Here is a 16,809-nt window from a genome sequence, read left to right as displayed (position 1 = left end):
AGTGCTTCCCTGCAATGTATGGCATGTACAGTTGTATGAAAAAGAAAGTACGCCCTCTTTGAATTATATGGTTTTACATATCAGGACATAATAACAATCATCTGTTCCTTAGCAGGTCTACAAATTAGGTAAATACTGCCTCAGATGAACAACAACACATGGCATATTACACTGTGTCACAATTTATTCAATAAAAAAAGCAAAAATGGAGAAGCCATGTATGAAAAACTAAGTACACCCTTGATGCTTCTATAGAAATTAGGATGCTAAGTAGCCGCTAATCAAATGCTATTTATTAATTGATTATCAGCAAGTGTGACCACCTCTATAAAAGCCAAAGTTTTAGCAGTTTGCTGGTCTGGAGCATTCAGGTCTGTGTTAACACAATGCCAAGGAGTAAACACATCAGCAATGATCTTAGAGAAAAAATTGTTGCTGCTCATTAATCTGGAAAGGTGTCACGAACTATACTTACCCGTACAGCGGGTAGCCCTGTACCCGCTGCTCGACGCGTCCTCCAGCAACGCGGTCTGCAGGCTTCCCGACGGGGGCTTCGCGCATGCGCGAAAGCCGGTTCTCTTAAAGGGACCGCTTCCTGGAAATTGGGCAGGTTTCAGGGGGCTTCTGGGACTACTAAAACAACTGGCACCTTTCCTAAGGTGCTCAGTTGTTGTTTAGAGTTCCTGAAAGCAACTCAGCGGTTTGTTTCCCTGCTTCCCTTAAAACTCTCAGTTAACCCTTTCCTGCCTGTTCCTGATCCATCCTGCTCCTTGACCCTTTAATCTCCGTCCCAGTTCCCCTTGTTTGGTTTTCTCGGCTTTGACCCGTATTTGGATTTCGACCTCGGCTACGTCTTAACCCCTGGTCCATGTTATCCGTCTACTTACCCAGAGTCTATGTTAACTCCTCGTCTGCTGTTCCTGAGTCCGTCTACTTACCCAGAGTCTACGTTAACTCCTCGTCTGCTGTTCCTGAGTCCGTCTACTTACCCAGAGTCTACGTTAACTCCTCGTCTGCTGTTCCTGAGTCCGTCTACTTACCCAGAGTCTACGTTAACTCCTCGTCTGCTGTTCCTGAGTCCGTCTACTTACCCAGAGTCTACGTTAACTCCTCGTCTGCTGTTCCTGAGTCCGTCTACTTACCCAGTCTACGTTAACTCCTCGTCTGCTGTTCCTGAGTCCGTCTACTTACCCAGAGTCTACGTTAACTCCTTGTCTGCTGTTCCTGAGTCCGTCTACTTACCCAGAGTCTACGTTAACTCCTCGTCTGCTGTGAAGTCTACATCTCCCGTTCCCTGCTCAAATCACTACTAGCAGTCTGCCAACAACCTGCTATCTAGTGAGTAGTGCATGGTCCGGCCTCCCTGCACAAGGTTCCTCCTCTCCTGGGCGAGGTAGGCTTAACAAAAGGGTTATAAGGCCATTTCCAAAGAATTTAAAGTCCATTATTCTACAGTGAGAACTGTCAAGCACGGTGGTGGAAGGGTAATGATTTGGGCTTGTTTTGCAGCAACAGGACCTGGGAACCTTGCAGTCATTGAATCAACCATGAACCTCTGTATATGAAAGTATTCTACAGTCAAATGTGAGGCTCTGTCCAACAGCTAAAGCTTGGCCGAAGTGGGTCATGCAACAGGACAACGATCACAAGATCACCTGCAAATCTACAATAGAACAGTTAGACAGGGTACCTCCTCTCCTTTCGCATTTATGAGGAGAAAAAACACACTAAAATCCACAAAGCTGGGGTAAAATTGTCTGGGATCTCATCCTACCTTTTATGAATTATGTATATCAAATGTACATAGACAGCTATTATACAAGCATCACCTTGTTTGCAATTTCCTTTTTATTTGATATGGTTTGCAGCACCATACAGAAACACTGTAAATGTCTTGCAAAGCCTCTGGTATCGAGGAGGCAAAGGTGGATTTCTACAATGGGCTATGTGTAATAATGAGCTGCCGGCACTTAAAAGCATGGAATGCAAGGATGTGTCTATGTAGCCCACTCTGTTAGAGGGGGAAATGTCACTGAACCAAAGTGCAAAGTGGACCACAAAAAGCACATTGATTTGGCCGATCAGTGCCTGAAACTATATTTGGTTAACCGGATAAAACAAAATTTGGCAAAAACTTTGCCAAAAGTTAGTTATTATTTAATACCAAGTGTTCCTTTGTATGGCATAAAAATGCAGGCACAAGGAAAGAAGATATGTTACTTCAATTCCAGCTAAAGATCACCTGTTCAAAAAACCCCTTGACCCTGCCCTTCTGAAGCCAGAAGATATTGCCAGACTCTGTGGCAAATATTTCCCAAACAGGGTTCCACCAACTGCGAAAAATAAATAACCGCTGTAGAGTCTTCTGGAAAAAAGGCACAACGAAAAAACAGTAGCTTTTATTGCACTTCTTGCCCATCTCTTCCAGGTGTCGGCAGTTGCTTAGAAAATTACCACACACACAATTTTAATCTTGCATTTTAGTTGTGAGTGTCCTTTCCTGGAGGGCAGGTAGGGATAATTTTTTTCAAGTTATCTTAAAAAAACAAATAAAAAAAAAATAAAGAAAACCTTTAAAAAGTTTTTATTTTAGTCTACGTTTATTATTCAGAGAGACTAGAACTAGAGGTCATATAACCAAAATACACATAACCCTGTCAGAAGAAACTGCTAGGATTGTGGCAGGTAGAGTTCACGTAATTCTACAACTTACAAAAAAACAAGTTGGGATATTTCTGAAACCTGGAGATTTTTCCCTGCCATTTCATGTACTCTTTGCCAAAAAAAAAAAAAAAAAAAGTATAAAAATCTGGGGCATTTTGGGGAAAACCCCCCCAAAAAACTAAAAAAAACCCCCTAAAAATAAATGTTTGCCAAACGGCTGCAAGACGAGTGCAAACATACCTAATAAAATACCCTGGGCTGGTTCTCTCTAATAATAAATTACATATATACTTTTGCGGGGATATTTTGAGCTGGCGGGCTCCTAAACAGTCCCAAATGTAAAAAAATAAAAACATTTTTTTTTTAAACCAATTCAACTCTAAACTACTTACATTTTGCATGTAATATGCAAAATGTAAGTAGTTTAGAGTTGAATTGGTTTAAAAAAAAAATGTTTTTATTTTTTTAAATGTATTTTTCATGCTAGATGTTGGAATAGCTAAAGAATGCCTATCCTTAGGGAAAAATATACAATTTTTTTGGGTCCACTAAATATGAAAAAGCGGTATTTTTAAAGAAACATGGGAAAGCGTTCCCGAGCATTATGGCCAAAGTAGTATTTTCTAATTAAACATATATGACATCATCGTGCGTACACATGAGCTGAAAATATACTCTAAAGTAATGAAAGCAGCCATTAAAGTTTTTTTATTGTTAAAATTCCCCTTGCTTTTTCATTGGTATTCATCGGATTTCAGCACATGGTTAAAGCATAGGATGTTGCGCTGGTGGATCGGGCATGTATGTAACGGACTACGGAAAACTGGTCTCCATCCTAGATTAAAATGTTACCTTATATTATAAAGAGCCAAACGTTCCCTGCACCTTTTTTTTCCCTGATCCCTTTTCTTGTGAGTAACCACAGATGAGCCATTAAACCCGCAACATAAAAAACCCACTTTTTATTAAAACTGAGAAATAATAAAGAATTATCTTTATTATTTTGTAAGGTTTAATGTACCGTTAGCCGTTTACTTGAATAACTGAAAGCTGCTTTTTAAATGAACACTAAAATGTTTTAAGTGTTTAAAAGGATTTAAAACAATACTTTAAGGGAAAAATAAGGGTAGACAATCAAATGTCTTGTAGCAATACTAACAGGGTTGAATTTTTTTTTATTTTTTTTTAATAAAGTGTCCTAATTTAAATGTTAGATGGTTGGGTATATGTGCAGGCACCAAGTGACCATCTGTATATTTTAGAAGGGATTTACAAACTGAATACAGCAAACAAACACTAATGCAATAAATAGGACTTTATCAAACATTTTTATATTTTACACAGAAAGTACAGAGTAAACGTTTATTAGTATTGAGTAGGAGGGTGAAACAAAACCTGTTTTCTCGAGTAATATTCCGGCATTCTTACGAATGCATTAGAAACGGAATAAGGGACGTGGTGCAGCAGCTGTAATAATGTTTTGGAATTAACAAAGCACTAAGACAAAGTTTTTGGCTAGAAAGTGCACCAAAATATCACTAAGCTTACACTTGACAGATGAAATAAATTACATGTCAAGGGAATTAGAATATTATCATGAATATTACACAGTACAATTGTGTATATAACAACATCTTCCAAATATAGATCACGTGTATAACGCACACACAGAAATAGAGGAAAATTCCATTATATAGGAGATTCTACGGTATTTAAAAGGAACATCTCCAACGCGTCTTGGCTTATCTACGTAGAGAATGTAATAACGTTTTAGAGTAGTGTGAGAGGGTGGACTGCAGATTCAGGAATCCCATAAGGTTTCTATTTTGTCTATATAGAGCCATCTATATGGGTCTGCACGCCATTCTTCTTTTGTTGGACTGTTTACATACTTCCAGATGCATAGTTCTAAAAAGTGACCGTTTAAAAAAAGAAAATAAATCTAGTTAACAATTACACATTGCATATATCAAAATGCATATTTGGTCATTTTTGCATTAAATAAATGGTGCCTTAAGACAATCACACCCAACAATGTATTTAGTTTTTGTGAACATAAATCGGTTAATATGCCTATTTTTATGCACATATACATTTTCTATATAGCTTTGTGAAGCATCTTATAGTGTATGGAGTCAGAAAGATGATCTCTTTGGGTTTTTTGTGAGATTTTTTTTTAAGGCAGGATGCAGACATTAAAACAATTTATCAGGAAAGCAAGTTAAAGGTAAGTGCATAGATAATAGATCATTACACCGTATCTGTTCATTAGGGCATCTGGGCAAGACTGGGGGCCATCCACATAAGGTTATTACATCATGAATGTTAAAAAAGGATTTAGCAGATTATCAAAATGTTCTATTCATAAATGGGTTAGGGTTTTCGCAATTAGGTGTAACACAGGGAGATCAGGTGAGAAATTTTGGCTACTGAGTAATAAAGGTAAGTGAGATGACAGCAAGGCCCAAACGACCCACTGAGCCAGACTCTCCCACCGGACTTCCTTGCAAGCATTTGGAATGACCCAAAAACAACAGGGTAGGAGGCATTTTCACTTCCTGCTCGTCACCTCCTACATCAGAAAACAGCCAGGATCCGATTTGTCCGACTATATTAAGTAACATAATACACAATGGACCCTTAAAGAGATTAGGATAACATGTATTTTGTCTTAGTGTCTATAACTGTATACATTAATTACATAGAAAGGTGCTGAACACGTCACTGCTAATTTACAGCATACTTCAACAATAACTTACTTGTTTTTCACAAGAAATAAACATATATATATTTATACATAAATTCACCCTATCACTGCCAAAACAGACTTGTAAAAGCAATATCTTCAGTGCCAAAAGGGGTTACTAACTGTAAACCCTTTGATTTCAGAGGTGTGCAAAGCTTGCCCTTAAACATTAAGTATTATGGCATGTAAGTAGTGGTAAGTTCTCATTTAAACAAAATGTAGACAAAGAAAACGTCTTTGAAATGTAATGTAACAGATACCCAAGTCCTTGGCTTCATGCAAATCCAGAAATTAAGATTGCCATTATATATCCGGAGATCTTTCAGGTTTCAGCAGTAAGTCACGCGTAGCAGATTGTAGTAGCCAAGGATATGTGTCTGAACTGCTTACCAGATGAGTGGTCCACAGAAGTTGGGTTGTCAAAGGTAGACCTCTTGACTACAGGGAAAAACATTAAAGGGTATATCTGTATCCACAAAAAGCTCCGTTGCCAATCAATGGCAACTATCCAATGACAAAATGTTTCTAGAGTCTATTACATCTTTTGGGTGAATTGGTTTTCTGGTTCTACCAGCAAACAAGAAATTCCTAGGTTATAATAGCCATTTTCTTCCACGTTCAGAGGTATACAATATTTTCTTCAACTCTTCCATTTTCTACACTTTGTGCTGTGTCCACAAGGGGAATTTTCAACACTTCAGTGGGATGGGATGCTTCAGTGTTCTGGGCATTGAAATGATGTCCCCCAGAAGATAAAGCCACTTGGGTTCCACAGGATATTACCTGGGCTGCATTCAGATCTGAAAGCATAAGTTGATGAATGATTAATTCCTATGCAATGATTAATTGTACTATAGAGGTACTATACATCTCAGGTTTTATTATTAGTTTAGGATTAGGAATAGCGGCTAGAGTTCATAGAATTGAAAAATATTCTTAGTTTTGTTGCTGAAACCAGGGGTGCCCAACCTGCGGCCCTCCAGCTGCTGCAGGGCTACATCTCCCATCCTCCTCAGCCAGCCCCCTAACTGAAAGATCATCATGGGAGATGCAGTCCTGCAGCAGCTGGCTGGCCGCAGGTTGGATGCCCCTGGCTTAAACGTTTACAAAAAGCATAGGTGCACAGTGCTCCATCCATAGTTATGACACTTCCTGTGGTTGAAGTTTTAATCCAAAAGAGTATAGATTATTCTTTATACGTGGTATCAGTCAAGCCCAGATTGGCCATCGGACACACCAGGCAAAAGCCCAATGGTCCAGTGGCCAACTGGGCTGCATTTTTTACCCATACTGCAGTTCTAGCAGTAGCGAACATAGTGTGTGACTGTGCATATCCAGTCTTACAGTGACAGGGCTGCTTAATCATCCCCAAACCGGCCCTGGTATTGGCCCATACATGTGGTCTATGCTTATTAAATAAACCCCACACACAGAAAAGAGAAGGGGACTAAAACGTAAGTTACTCACCAGATTTTCCTGTTTAGTTTGTTTATATTTATTTATATTTGGAAAAATCTAATTAGAACTGTAGGATGCCATTAATTAATCACTTTCCTAACAAAACCTGAAACTGTCAACAAATACCAGTAAGATTTAACCTACGTCTAAATTTCAGGTTCTATAGGTTCTAGCTGCTCATCCATCTACAGAATATTTGACAATAGAGCAAAAAAAACAGCAGTTGCCAGATAAGAGTTGTGCAATACGACTGTAGATGCATTTTATTGGATGTTGTAATACTTCTTAGATTACTTTTATCTTTAGGATTTTGTGTTTTCTAGCTGTTACTAGGCTACAATTTTGAGCGAGAGCCTTATTTGAATACTGAAAGGTATAAATTTTAGTTTTTGTTGTTCTAGAGTTAGTAAGGAATATCAGTGCCGTAACTTCTGGTGGGGATAAACGTTCTTTTATCGCCATATAGTATTTATTTGAGAAGTATTATAATGAGAAAGTTCTGTGTTGCAATGACAGACTATAGCATTGGAGTCGCATGTCTCCTTTTTAACTGACCAACGAAGCAATTATACCATACTGTAGTACAAAGATATATTGAGAGAAGTCAAAGTGCAGCCATTATCTCCACACCTGTCTACAATATTTGTTAATGTCTACTTTCCATAAAATGTCATCTTAACAAATTTATATTATTTACCATTATTACAGACATCTTTATTGCTGTGACGGGTCCTTATGGAGGAACGTTCAGGCCTCTGGTGGTGGGAAACCATTGAGGACCAGGGTTCATTAACATTGCCCGATGTTGTATTTTCGACAACTTGCATCGTGTCTGAGACAAAGTGGTTATTCACGTGAGTGTCCGTGTATGCAGGGTTTTGAAGTGTTTCAGGATTGTTGAGTGAAATCTGAGCCAAAGCATTGTTAATGTAGATGGAGTCCTCGTTTTGTAAACTGTCAGACTGATGGTTTCTTACACTCTGTTGCAGAGAAAAGAAAATGACATTGAGTTCTACGGCGCTGTGTACAATAACCAGATTAGAATCCGGTACGTCAGCATTTCCCGGCACTTTTTTATTATTATAATAAACCTCCGGCCCAGCTTTATTAAACCTCCTATTTAATAAAGCACAGCTTGCTTTACAAAAGCACATTTTAATGTAAAGTAATATGTTTCCTAACACTTTGGAAAACTTCATGTGCTCATTCCATGTGCCAGATAAGCCGACAATAAAATTAAACAACTATAAATAACCACACTTTTTGCTTTTTTTCCCAGTTCCCGGGATAATGAGGGTTTTCACTTTGTCAAATGTATAACATGACACCTTGAAACAAATGTGTCAGTTATGAGTTTTCCTGACGAGTGGAAAGCCTACAATTAGGGTGCATTTGCCTCGAATACGGAGTATACAAAGCAAAAACATAGGACAATAATCGTAATAAAAAACACGCAAAAAAGCTGATGTATCCCTTGCCTACATGTTGAAAATAAGGACCATACTTTCCAATATATATTTGCAAATTTATAAAACACTTGCGTTATGGCTCATCAGAAATAACTCAACAACGAACATAGTCTCCGCTGGCTTTTGATACATGATCTTACCATGCAAGGGTTGTATGCCAGGTACAGCGGGAATCTGTCCACCAAGATATTCTTACTTCCAGAAGTTGACAGAATGTGATCAAAGATCATATCTAGATCAATGTTTTAACGCATACGTACATGCCTGTGCATCCGTATTGCCATATTCTGAGTGGACACAGCCACTTGTAATATGAATAATCCAGACAGACGTCTGGTTCAAGGTGGGCACGTATCAAAGATGTGTTTTATTGACACTAATTTTTATTTTTTGCACTATGATCTGGATTTACAGGCCTATGATGTGTAGTCTTAATTTCACATTCACACAAGGACACTGCATTTTTTTTTCATGGCAGTAGGTTTTGGGAGTAAAAAAAAAAAAAAACTACTGTGCAGATCATAAAAGATTTATCAGACCACAATGGAGAATAAAGAGTGGGGCCTTGCGAAAAGACATGTATACAGCTGCGCAATATTTTTTCATAATATTTCAGTGAATCTATTTCATGTTGCTAACCCCCACAACACAAGAGAATACAACAAAGTAACACTCCAGAGCTTCATGGGCAAGGTCAATTCAGATCCCTTAATCATATAAAAATACATATCTTGTAAACGTGTGGTACATTTTATATAATTACTAATCTTGTACATAATTATTTTATCTCAATGGACATCGGCCATCATATACTGACATTGCAATAGTTTCCTTCACATTTTGGGGTCTCCAAAATTATCCCACCTATGCTGTAGAGGAGATCTATTTGGCCGAAGACACATCTCCTGACGGGAGATATACTTACTGCCAGCACTGGTTTAATGAACTTTCATCTACATTAATAGTTCAGGAAGCTGCTTGGGATACTTTAGTGTCCATTTAACATTTCACTAGTTTTAGGTTTGTTTTATGTTTTTATACAAGATTTCTAGAGTGATATTAATTACCGTATTTGCTCGATTATAAGACGAGGTTTTTTTCAGAGCAAATGCTCTGGAAAATACCCCTCGTCTTGTAATCGGGGTCGTCTTCTAATCAGACCTCAAATGAGGTCTGACTATTAGACTAAGATCCAGATCCCCCGCATCGCTGCAGGGGACCTGTATGGTAACCTCAGCTGCTGTCGGCGTGCCGGCAGCAGCCGAGGTTGCATACACGCGTACCTTCCTGCTCCCAGGATAGCCCGCCCACTGCGGGGAAGCAGAGCCGGTTGGGGAGATTGCTCCAGAAGCAGGACCGGGACCCCGGCGGCACTGTGCCGTCCCAGAGCGGATCCAGTAGACCTCTTCAATTTTCTGGAGGAGGCGGGGCCTAGCGGGGTCACACAGCATCATGCCGTAATCCTGTGGGAGCTGCAGCAAGCGCCTGCTGAGGCATCTTGGTGAGTGAAGTGCCTGAGTGGGTATATTAGTGTCTGGGTGGGTATATTAGTGTCTGGGTGGGTAGGTAAGTGTCTGGGTGGGTATATTAGTGTCTGGGTAGGTAAGTGTCTCAGTGGGTAGGGAAGTGTCTCAGTGGGTAGGTAAGTGTCTCAGTGGGTAGGTAAGTGTCTCAGTGGGTATATTAGTGTCTGGGTATGTAAGTGTCCCCCTATATGCCACTCTGTCCCATTATATGCCTTTTAATCCCCTATATGCCAGAGTGGCATATAGGGGGTTAAAAGGCATAACATGGGGCAGAGTGGCATATAGGAGGGTATAAGGCATGCCTGGGGGCAGATGAGCATAACTTGGGGCAGGTTGGTAAATAAAAGGAAATTAAAAACAAAAAAATTGTTTACATGAATTAATATTTACTAGTAAAACTTTTTTCCTATAGGGTCATCAGGCTTTTTCTTTTTTTCCTAAATTAATATTCAGATTTTTGGGGGTCATCATATAATCGAGCAAATACGGTGATTAAGTAATCTGGTTGCTCCTCAAGCAATGTCACCATTCACAAGAATCCCTCTGCTGTTATGTAGTCACTTCGTATATAAAAATAAGGGGCAGCTCTATGTTTTTGGGAGTCCTAAGAATATGCATAAACCAGGGAACATAATTTTTATCATCACAAACACGTGGACAAGAAACGTAAAGGAAAATAAAACACATCCTCAGTAAGATATAGTGAATGTGTGAATGTTTGATGAAAATCATATTGTTTTGGCTAAGCATGAAATTTAAATTACAAAGTATTTACTATGCAGTCTCCCGTGGGAACCTTTTTTGGAGTTGGCCATAGTTTAGTTATGTTTTATTTTTTTAACAACTGGATCCATCCCAACTCTTGCTGATAATATGTTATTGGTGGTAGCCCAAATTGATTTCAGACAAGGCAAAGTTTCAAGCGAGTCTTCCCTTTTTGTCAAGCTCGCTCCATCAACTAAGACTAAACTACCCCTTTATATTTGCATGCTATAAACGCTGAGTTGTGTATAAAGGTCAGTTCTGTTAGTTAATGTAGTGCTATTGTCATAACAACCAATAGATTGTTCCTGCTAATTGCTCTTTACTAATATATTCCTTAAGATACAACTTACCCAAAACTATATTTGCTTTGCTGGTCCCTATTTCTCCCAACACACCAAACCAATTACTGCTTCGGAAACCGGCCTGAAAAACCTTATTAGATCATACTACCAATAATTATTATTTTTTTTTTTTTAAACTGATAATATGGAATTGTGCCTATAAAAACAAGAGGCTGGACCGTGCAACTCATTGTCTGGATGACAACAAGAAATGAAGTCGGACAGACTTGTGTTGGGGAGCATCGGTCCCCATGCATTGCATTCATATGTTGTTCTATTCTATGGGGCTGCATACCTCTGTTCTGCTGTGGGAAAAGATAACAGGCAAGCTGTTTTGACGCGTGTATTTCCAGTGCCTTAGGCGTTTCTGGTGCACGCCTAGCTCTTCCCTCTCTTTCTCCACCAGTCTTTGCCCTTCCTTCAGCCTCTCCAGGTTCTGGTGGAATTCTTGGACTTGCTGGCCCAGCTCTTCCCGTTTCTCCAGCAGGAGATGCTCTTGGCTTTGACAGTCTCGCTCTCTCTGCTGAAGCACATTCTCTTTGTCATCGTGTTCCCTTTGTTTTTGGTCACATTCTCTGAGCCAGCGTTGTTGTTCTTGATGAAATTGGTGCTGAAGTTTCTGTAAATTGACCATCTCTCCGCGGTGCCTTTCTAGGTGGCGGTATTGTTCTTGCAGAAGGACCCCACGAGCAGAAAATCCTCTATTGCTTAATTCATGGTCCTGGCGAAGCACTTTCTGGAGTTCTATATGGCTATCTTGCATGGCTACTGCTGCCTGTCAAAGATTTGAGATTGGACACAAAATTAAATATGCATAATGATACAAATCTTACAGGGGAAAAGGGTAAAGGTGACAGGCACTTTAGACTGTTTCTTAAAACTTCTTGAAAAACAAGACTCAATTTATTTGTTCCATTTCCATAGATAACATCATCTGCTGCAAATCCATAAGTTGTAAGAAATGGTCCGCACATCTCATTTACAACCAGAAACTGTTTCACAATTGAAAACAATCTGCTCTTATTAGAGTGGTATATATACATTGACAGACACATGGATTTGGTGTGAAGGATCTTATAGGGTACAAAGCTACTTCCACTGACATCTTTTCGATTTATATAGTTTAATTTATATAGTAGTACGATAGACCAAGAATCCTGAAGTACGAAGAGTTGTTATATACAACTCCACTAGCTACATCCGGAATGACCTAATTGGGAGGAGAGGCAGCATTTCAACTATGAGCTCTGTCTTAACCTTCTCTCTGGACCAGCCAAGGTCCATCAGCTCACCATGTTATAATTGACCAAAGAATAAACAGGGGAAACAAGTACCTGTATACTGTATAACAGCCGGGTAAGGTTCTGAACTGCTTGCAACGCCTGCAGGGAAAACAAAATGGTTCAAAAATCTATTCCGCACAAACCAAGCAAGCGACAGCCCACCTTCAGTAATGGAACGTCCACGTTAGCTTAATGAGGACGGATATATCAGGCTCATGCTATTCAGTGATGGTTCTCTTGTGTGTTCTAATCAAGGTTACCTGTCAATGTGTTGGAATAAAGCTTTAGAGGCAGGCCTACCTTTAACACATTGTTAGCCTTACTGACTACCTATATGCCGAACCGACAAGACAGAACATTTGGACCAAATTTCAAATGGGTCAAGTCTATTAATTTACTTTCCTACAATATTTCTAAGTGCACCAATCACAATAAATCCAACATAGGTTGTGACGGCATGTAACAAATCTATTTTTACACCTCACCTTGTTTATTTTTACATTGTTTTAATTCCTCTAAGGAGGTAGCCCCGACCCCAACTAATCTCGGAGGAGGTTATTCAAGCCAAAGTAATGCTTTTAAAATGTATCCAGTTTTCCACCATCCAAAAACTCATTCCTCTTCGCATAAAAACACATCATTCTTCACCCTTTCAATTGTTAAATACATGTGACGAATTCTTGAATCTATCTGCTAGTCTTTTGGTTTTTCTGTTTTCCCTTTTAATATTTATGTGATTTCAATGATTATATATATATATATAAATAATTAAAAGTATAAGGTAACCTTACTAACTACATAATATTGGTGCATATGGGATTTCTAGAGTGCTTAGTGTATTTTATGGGAAAAATTCATTTCTAGAGGCAGTTTATTGAAATATATATATATATTGGATATGGAGGCAAAAGGTGGTTATTGTTGACCTTATTTGCATGAGCCTACCCAGAATCCCCTGTGGTTGTGGAAGCACCATGAGATTTAAGGGAAAAACAAGCCTTCTGGCTTGTCTGGTGTCTGTAGACAAGTGTTTAATAATACTTCTACTACCCCTTAATTTTAAGTGGAAGGGTGTTCCATCACCTTTACCCACCATAACTTATGTATTGGTATATATATATATATTGGTATATATAGATATATTTATATATATATATATATATATATATATATATATCTGAAACAAACCAACATGTGCTTGTAGTAAAATGCCAGTTTTCAGTGAAAATACTCTATAAGGCAGGATTTGACGTTTCCCCGGGTATCTTACCTCAGGTTGATTAGAACTTTGGGAATCTCCCTACAAAAAAAACCATTATCCAGTCAGTTGAAATAGTTCAGCCTAGTTCTGAATTACAAAATGTTCCTGAAAACAAACTAAAACAGAATGTATTGCTGGCGTCAAGCATTAGTACGAGTGATGGTGTCAGTGCGCACCGCGGCATTGGCTAGGTATTTCTGTTTATGTGTCATTTGTTAAAAAACAGGTGAATTTTGTGCTTATTTTGTAATATATGGGTGAACATTAACATATGTAGACATAATATGTAGACATAATTACAATTATACAGTATATTAGAAGCACTGTGTTGTGATTTATCAATGTTACAAATAACCAGCGCCTCTTGTGGTTAAATTCCAACAATGTCTAACGCATGGAATATCTTAACCCTTTAAATATCATGTACGGTAGGGTAGCCACGTCACTGCAGTAGTGTAGATGTTTTGCAGTACAAAATATATTTTTATTGGACTAATATTTAATTTTAAGAATGCACAAAGTTCAAGAAGATCGACCTCCCTTTATGAATATTGAACTTCATAAAGAGAAGTTGATACTCTCGAAAGCTTGCCTTTTAAATAATTGAATTCTTTCCATCTGTATATGCATGTATATATTTATATATATGTATATACCGACAACAATATCGCAGGACGACATAGCATCAGCAAACATTTATATTCTTTGCAACTGGACTGTATTTCACTATTTACACAGAACTAATACGTATAGATAATAAGGACAGGATAATTCGCTTGAAATTACCTTTTCTTCAGAGTAAGACATCTCAACGTCACTCATATTAGAGAAGGCCAAGTCGGAATCACCAGAAGCGTTTGCCTCCTCCCTTTCTTCTGGATTCAATGCTAAAAATGATATTTTAGAAGCCCAAATATAAATTTTATGGTAAAAACTATCAAAAGGAAATTAGGAGGGAACAGCATGAGACAAACTTTTCAACAGTAAAATTTACAGCCGCTAGTAAACAGATTAAATCTATATTCTATAAGGAAATAGGGGGTGGGGTAGTAGGTACCGTGTGCGTTCTCCAGTCTTTTGGTAAATAGCTGCATACATTAATATTTTCTTAATATTAATGTATTCCGCTAGACATTATATCTAATTAATGTAGTATATTAATATTTTCTTAAAAACTGTGACAAGTGAAGGATGATTGTAATTGAGATAATTGCGGACATAATATAATAATAATAATTATTAACCTTATTTTTTGCTGTGATTAATATATGTATTTTTTTTTAATTAGGAAAGGTGTTTTTGTTCTACATTAAAAAGATGAGATAAGGCTAAGGAGAAAAAAAAGGGCAACTTCTTGTTCTGGTTATTTATATTTTTTTCATGGAGCTATGGATGTATACATATCATTTTTGTTTTAATGAATCTCACTTCTCACACGCTTTAGAGTTTCTCTTCCCGAAGGTACCTTCCAATAAAACTGAATCTCATTCTCCAAAACAGGCGAACGGCAAAATGCTATAGCCAATATTTTTAAAAGGCCTTCAGATCAGGTGATCGATGATTAATAAAAATATATCATCAGTTGAAGTATGCTTTACCACAAGGGAGAAGTAAATGTATGTCTATAGGAAAATTAGGGGTAATGAGCAGTATATACAACTTACAGACATCCTTCATAAACATCACCAAATTTTGATTAAAAAACACCCAAGTCTTCTGACAATTAATTAGAATATATATATATATATGCATAGAAACACACATATATATATACACACACAGATTACATTTATATATATACATACACATATATATATATATATACATACCCACACATATATATATATATATATATACATACCCACACATATATATATATATATATATATATATATACATACCCACACATATATATATATATATACATACCCACACATATATATATATATATATATATATACATACCCACACATATATATATATATATATATATATATACATACCCACACATATATATATATATATATATATACATACCCACACATATATATATATATATATACATACCCACACATATATATATATATATATATATACATACCCACACATATATATATATATATATATATACATACCCACACATATATATATATATATATATATATACATACCCACACATATATATATATATATATATATATATATATATACATACCCACACATATATATATATATATATATATATATATATACATACCCACACATATATATATATATATATATATATATATATATACATACCCACACATATATATATATATATATATATACATACACACACACACACACATATATATATATATATATATATACATACACATATACACACACACATACATACCCACACACACATATATATATATATACATACACATATACATACACACACACATATATACATACATACGCACATATAAGAAAGGTAGAGCTTACTATTACTTACAATCAAACGGTAATTCTTGCATGTCCTCTGATACCTCAGAATCAATGATTTTTCTTGGTGTGCTGGACTTTTCATATTCTTCTGGGAAGCAAGACGGACTTTCCAATTGTGATGTAATGGCAGAGTACAGATTTTCAGCTTTCAAAATACAAAAATAATTAACAGTTTTTCTCCTGTTCATTTATTTATATATATATAAATAAAAAAATAAATTCAAATACAGAAGGCAGTTTTCATAAACACAGTTAAATAATCACATTCATTTGCAGTGATTGTAATCACAAGGTTGAATGTGTGAATATTTGTTATGATCACTTAGTGCCTGGGTTCAGCATCACTACTGTAAAAACTGTATATTGCTTAAATAAAATTATATATATATATATATATATATATAGCTCCTTAAGAGACTTTCTAGCAGCTGTGGACGTACCTTCCTTTAGGGCGGCTGATAAGAGAGCGGCAGCATGAGGAATTTCACCGGAATCTGCCTTTATGAGAAGCTGGGGTTCTACATTCACATCGCTTCGGCCGCACAGTGCTGCCAGTTCAGCGTAGATTTGCAACTTTTCCTCCAAATAACTGCAAATCTGTTGATCGTGCATATTCAAGACTTCTAAAAGAAAAAGAGATCTGTAGTAATCTACAGCTTCGCCAAAGGTTATCAAGCTTTTCAAAGTGTGATCGTCGGGGTCACCGAGTTTACAAACTTTACACACATTTTTAATATCCAATATTTCACCGGTCATACAGTTTACAATGTGAAATCCTGTTTATATGCAAGTTTTCTGAA

General features: G+C 37.1%; 1 protein-coding gene across 1 annotated transcript in view; it reads right to left on the bottom strand.

Moving 5' to 3' along the window:
- Nucleotides 1-6,028: 6,028 nt before the first annotated feature.
- The window catches only part of LOC149303105 (rho guanine nucleotide exchange factor 28-like), a 41,423-nt gene continuing 30,642 nt past the window's right edge, over nt 6,029-16,809 (bottom strand). Inside the window, exons 21-28 of the mRNA XM_089481845.1 lie at nt 16,450-16,632; nt 16,017-16,154; nt 14,300-14,400; nt 13,523-13,552; nt 12,304-12,360; nt 11,265-11,744; nt 7,566-7,848; nt 6,029-6,210 (exon numbers count right to left, since the gene is read on the bottom strand). Coding sequence (XP_089337971.1) covers nt 6,029-6,210; nt 7,566-7,848; nt 11,265-11,744; nt 12,304-12,360; nt 13,523-13,552; nt 14,300-14,400; nt 16,017-16,154; nt 16,450-16,632 — 1,454 coding nt within the window. The remainder of the gene's footprint in view (nt 6,211-7,565; nt 7,849-11,264; nt 11,745-12,303; nt 12,361-13,522; nt 13,553-14,299; nt 14,401-16,016; nt 16,155-16,449; nt 16,633-16,809) is intronic.

Source organism: Sceloporus occidentalis, unplaced genomic scaffold (genome assembly GCF_023333645.1).
Source record: "Sceloporus occidentalis isolate IW3139 unplaced genomic scaffold, rSceOcc1.0.p SCAF_16, whole genome shotgun sequence".
NCBI lineage: Eukaryota > Metazoa > Chordata > Lepidosauria > Squamata > Phrynosomatidae > Sceloporus > Sceloporus occidentalis.
The sequence above is the reverse complement of the archived record's forward strand: the minus strand, read 5'-3'. Positions and strand labels throughout refer to the sequence as shown.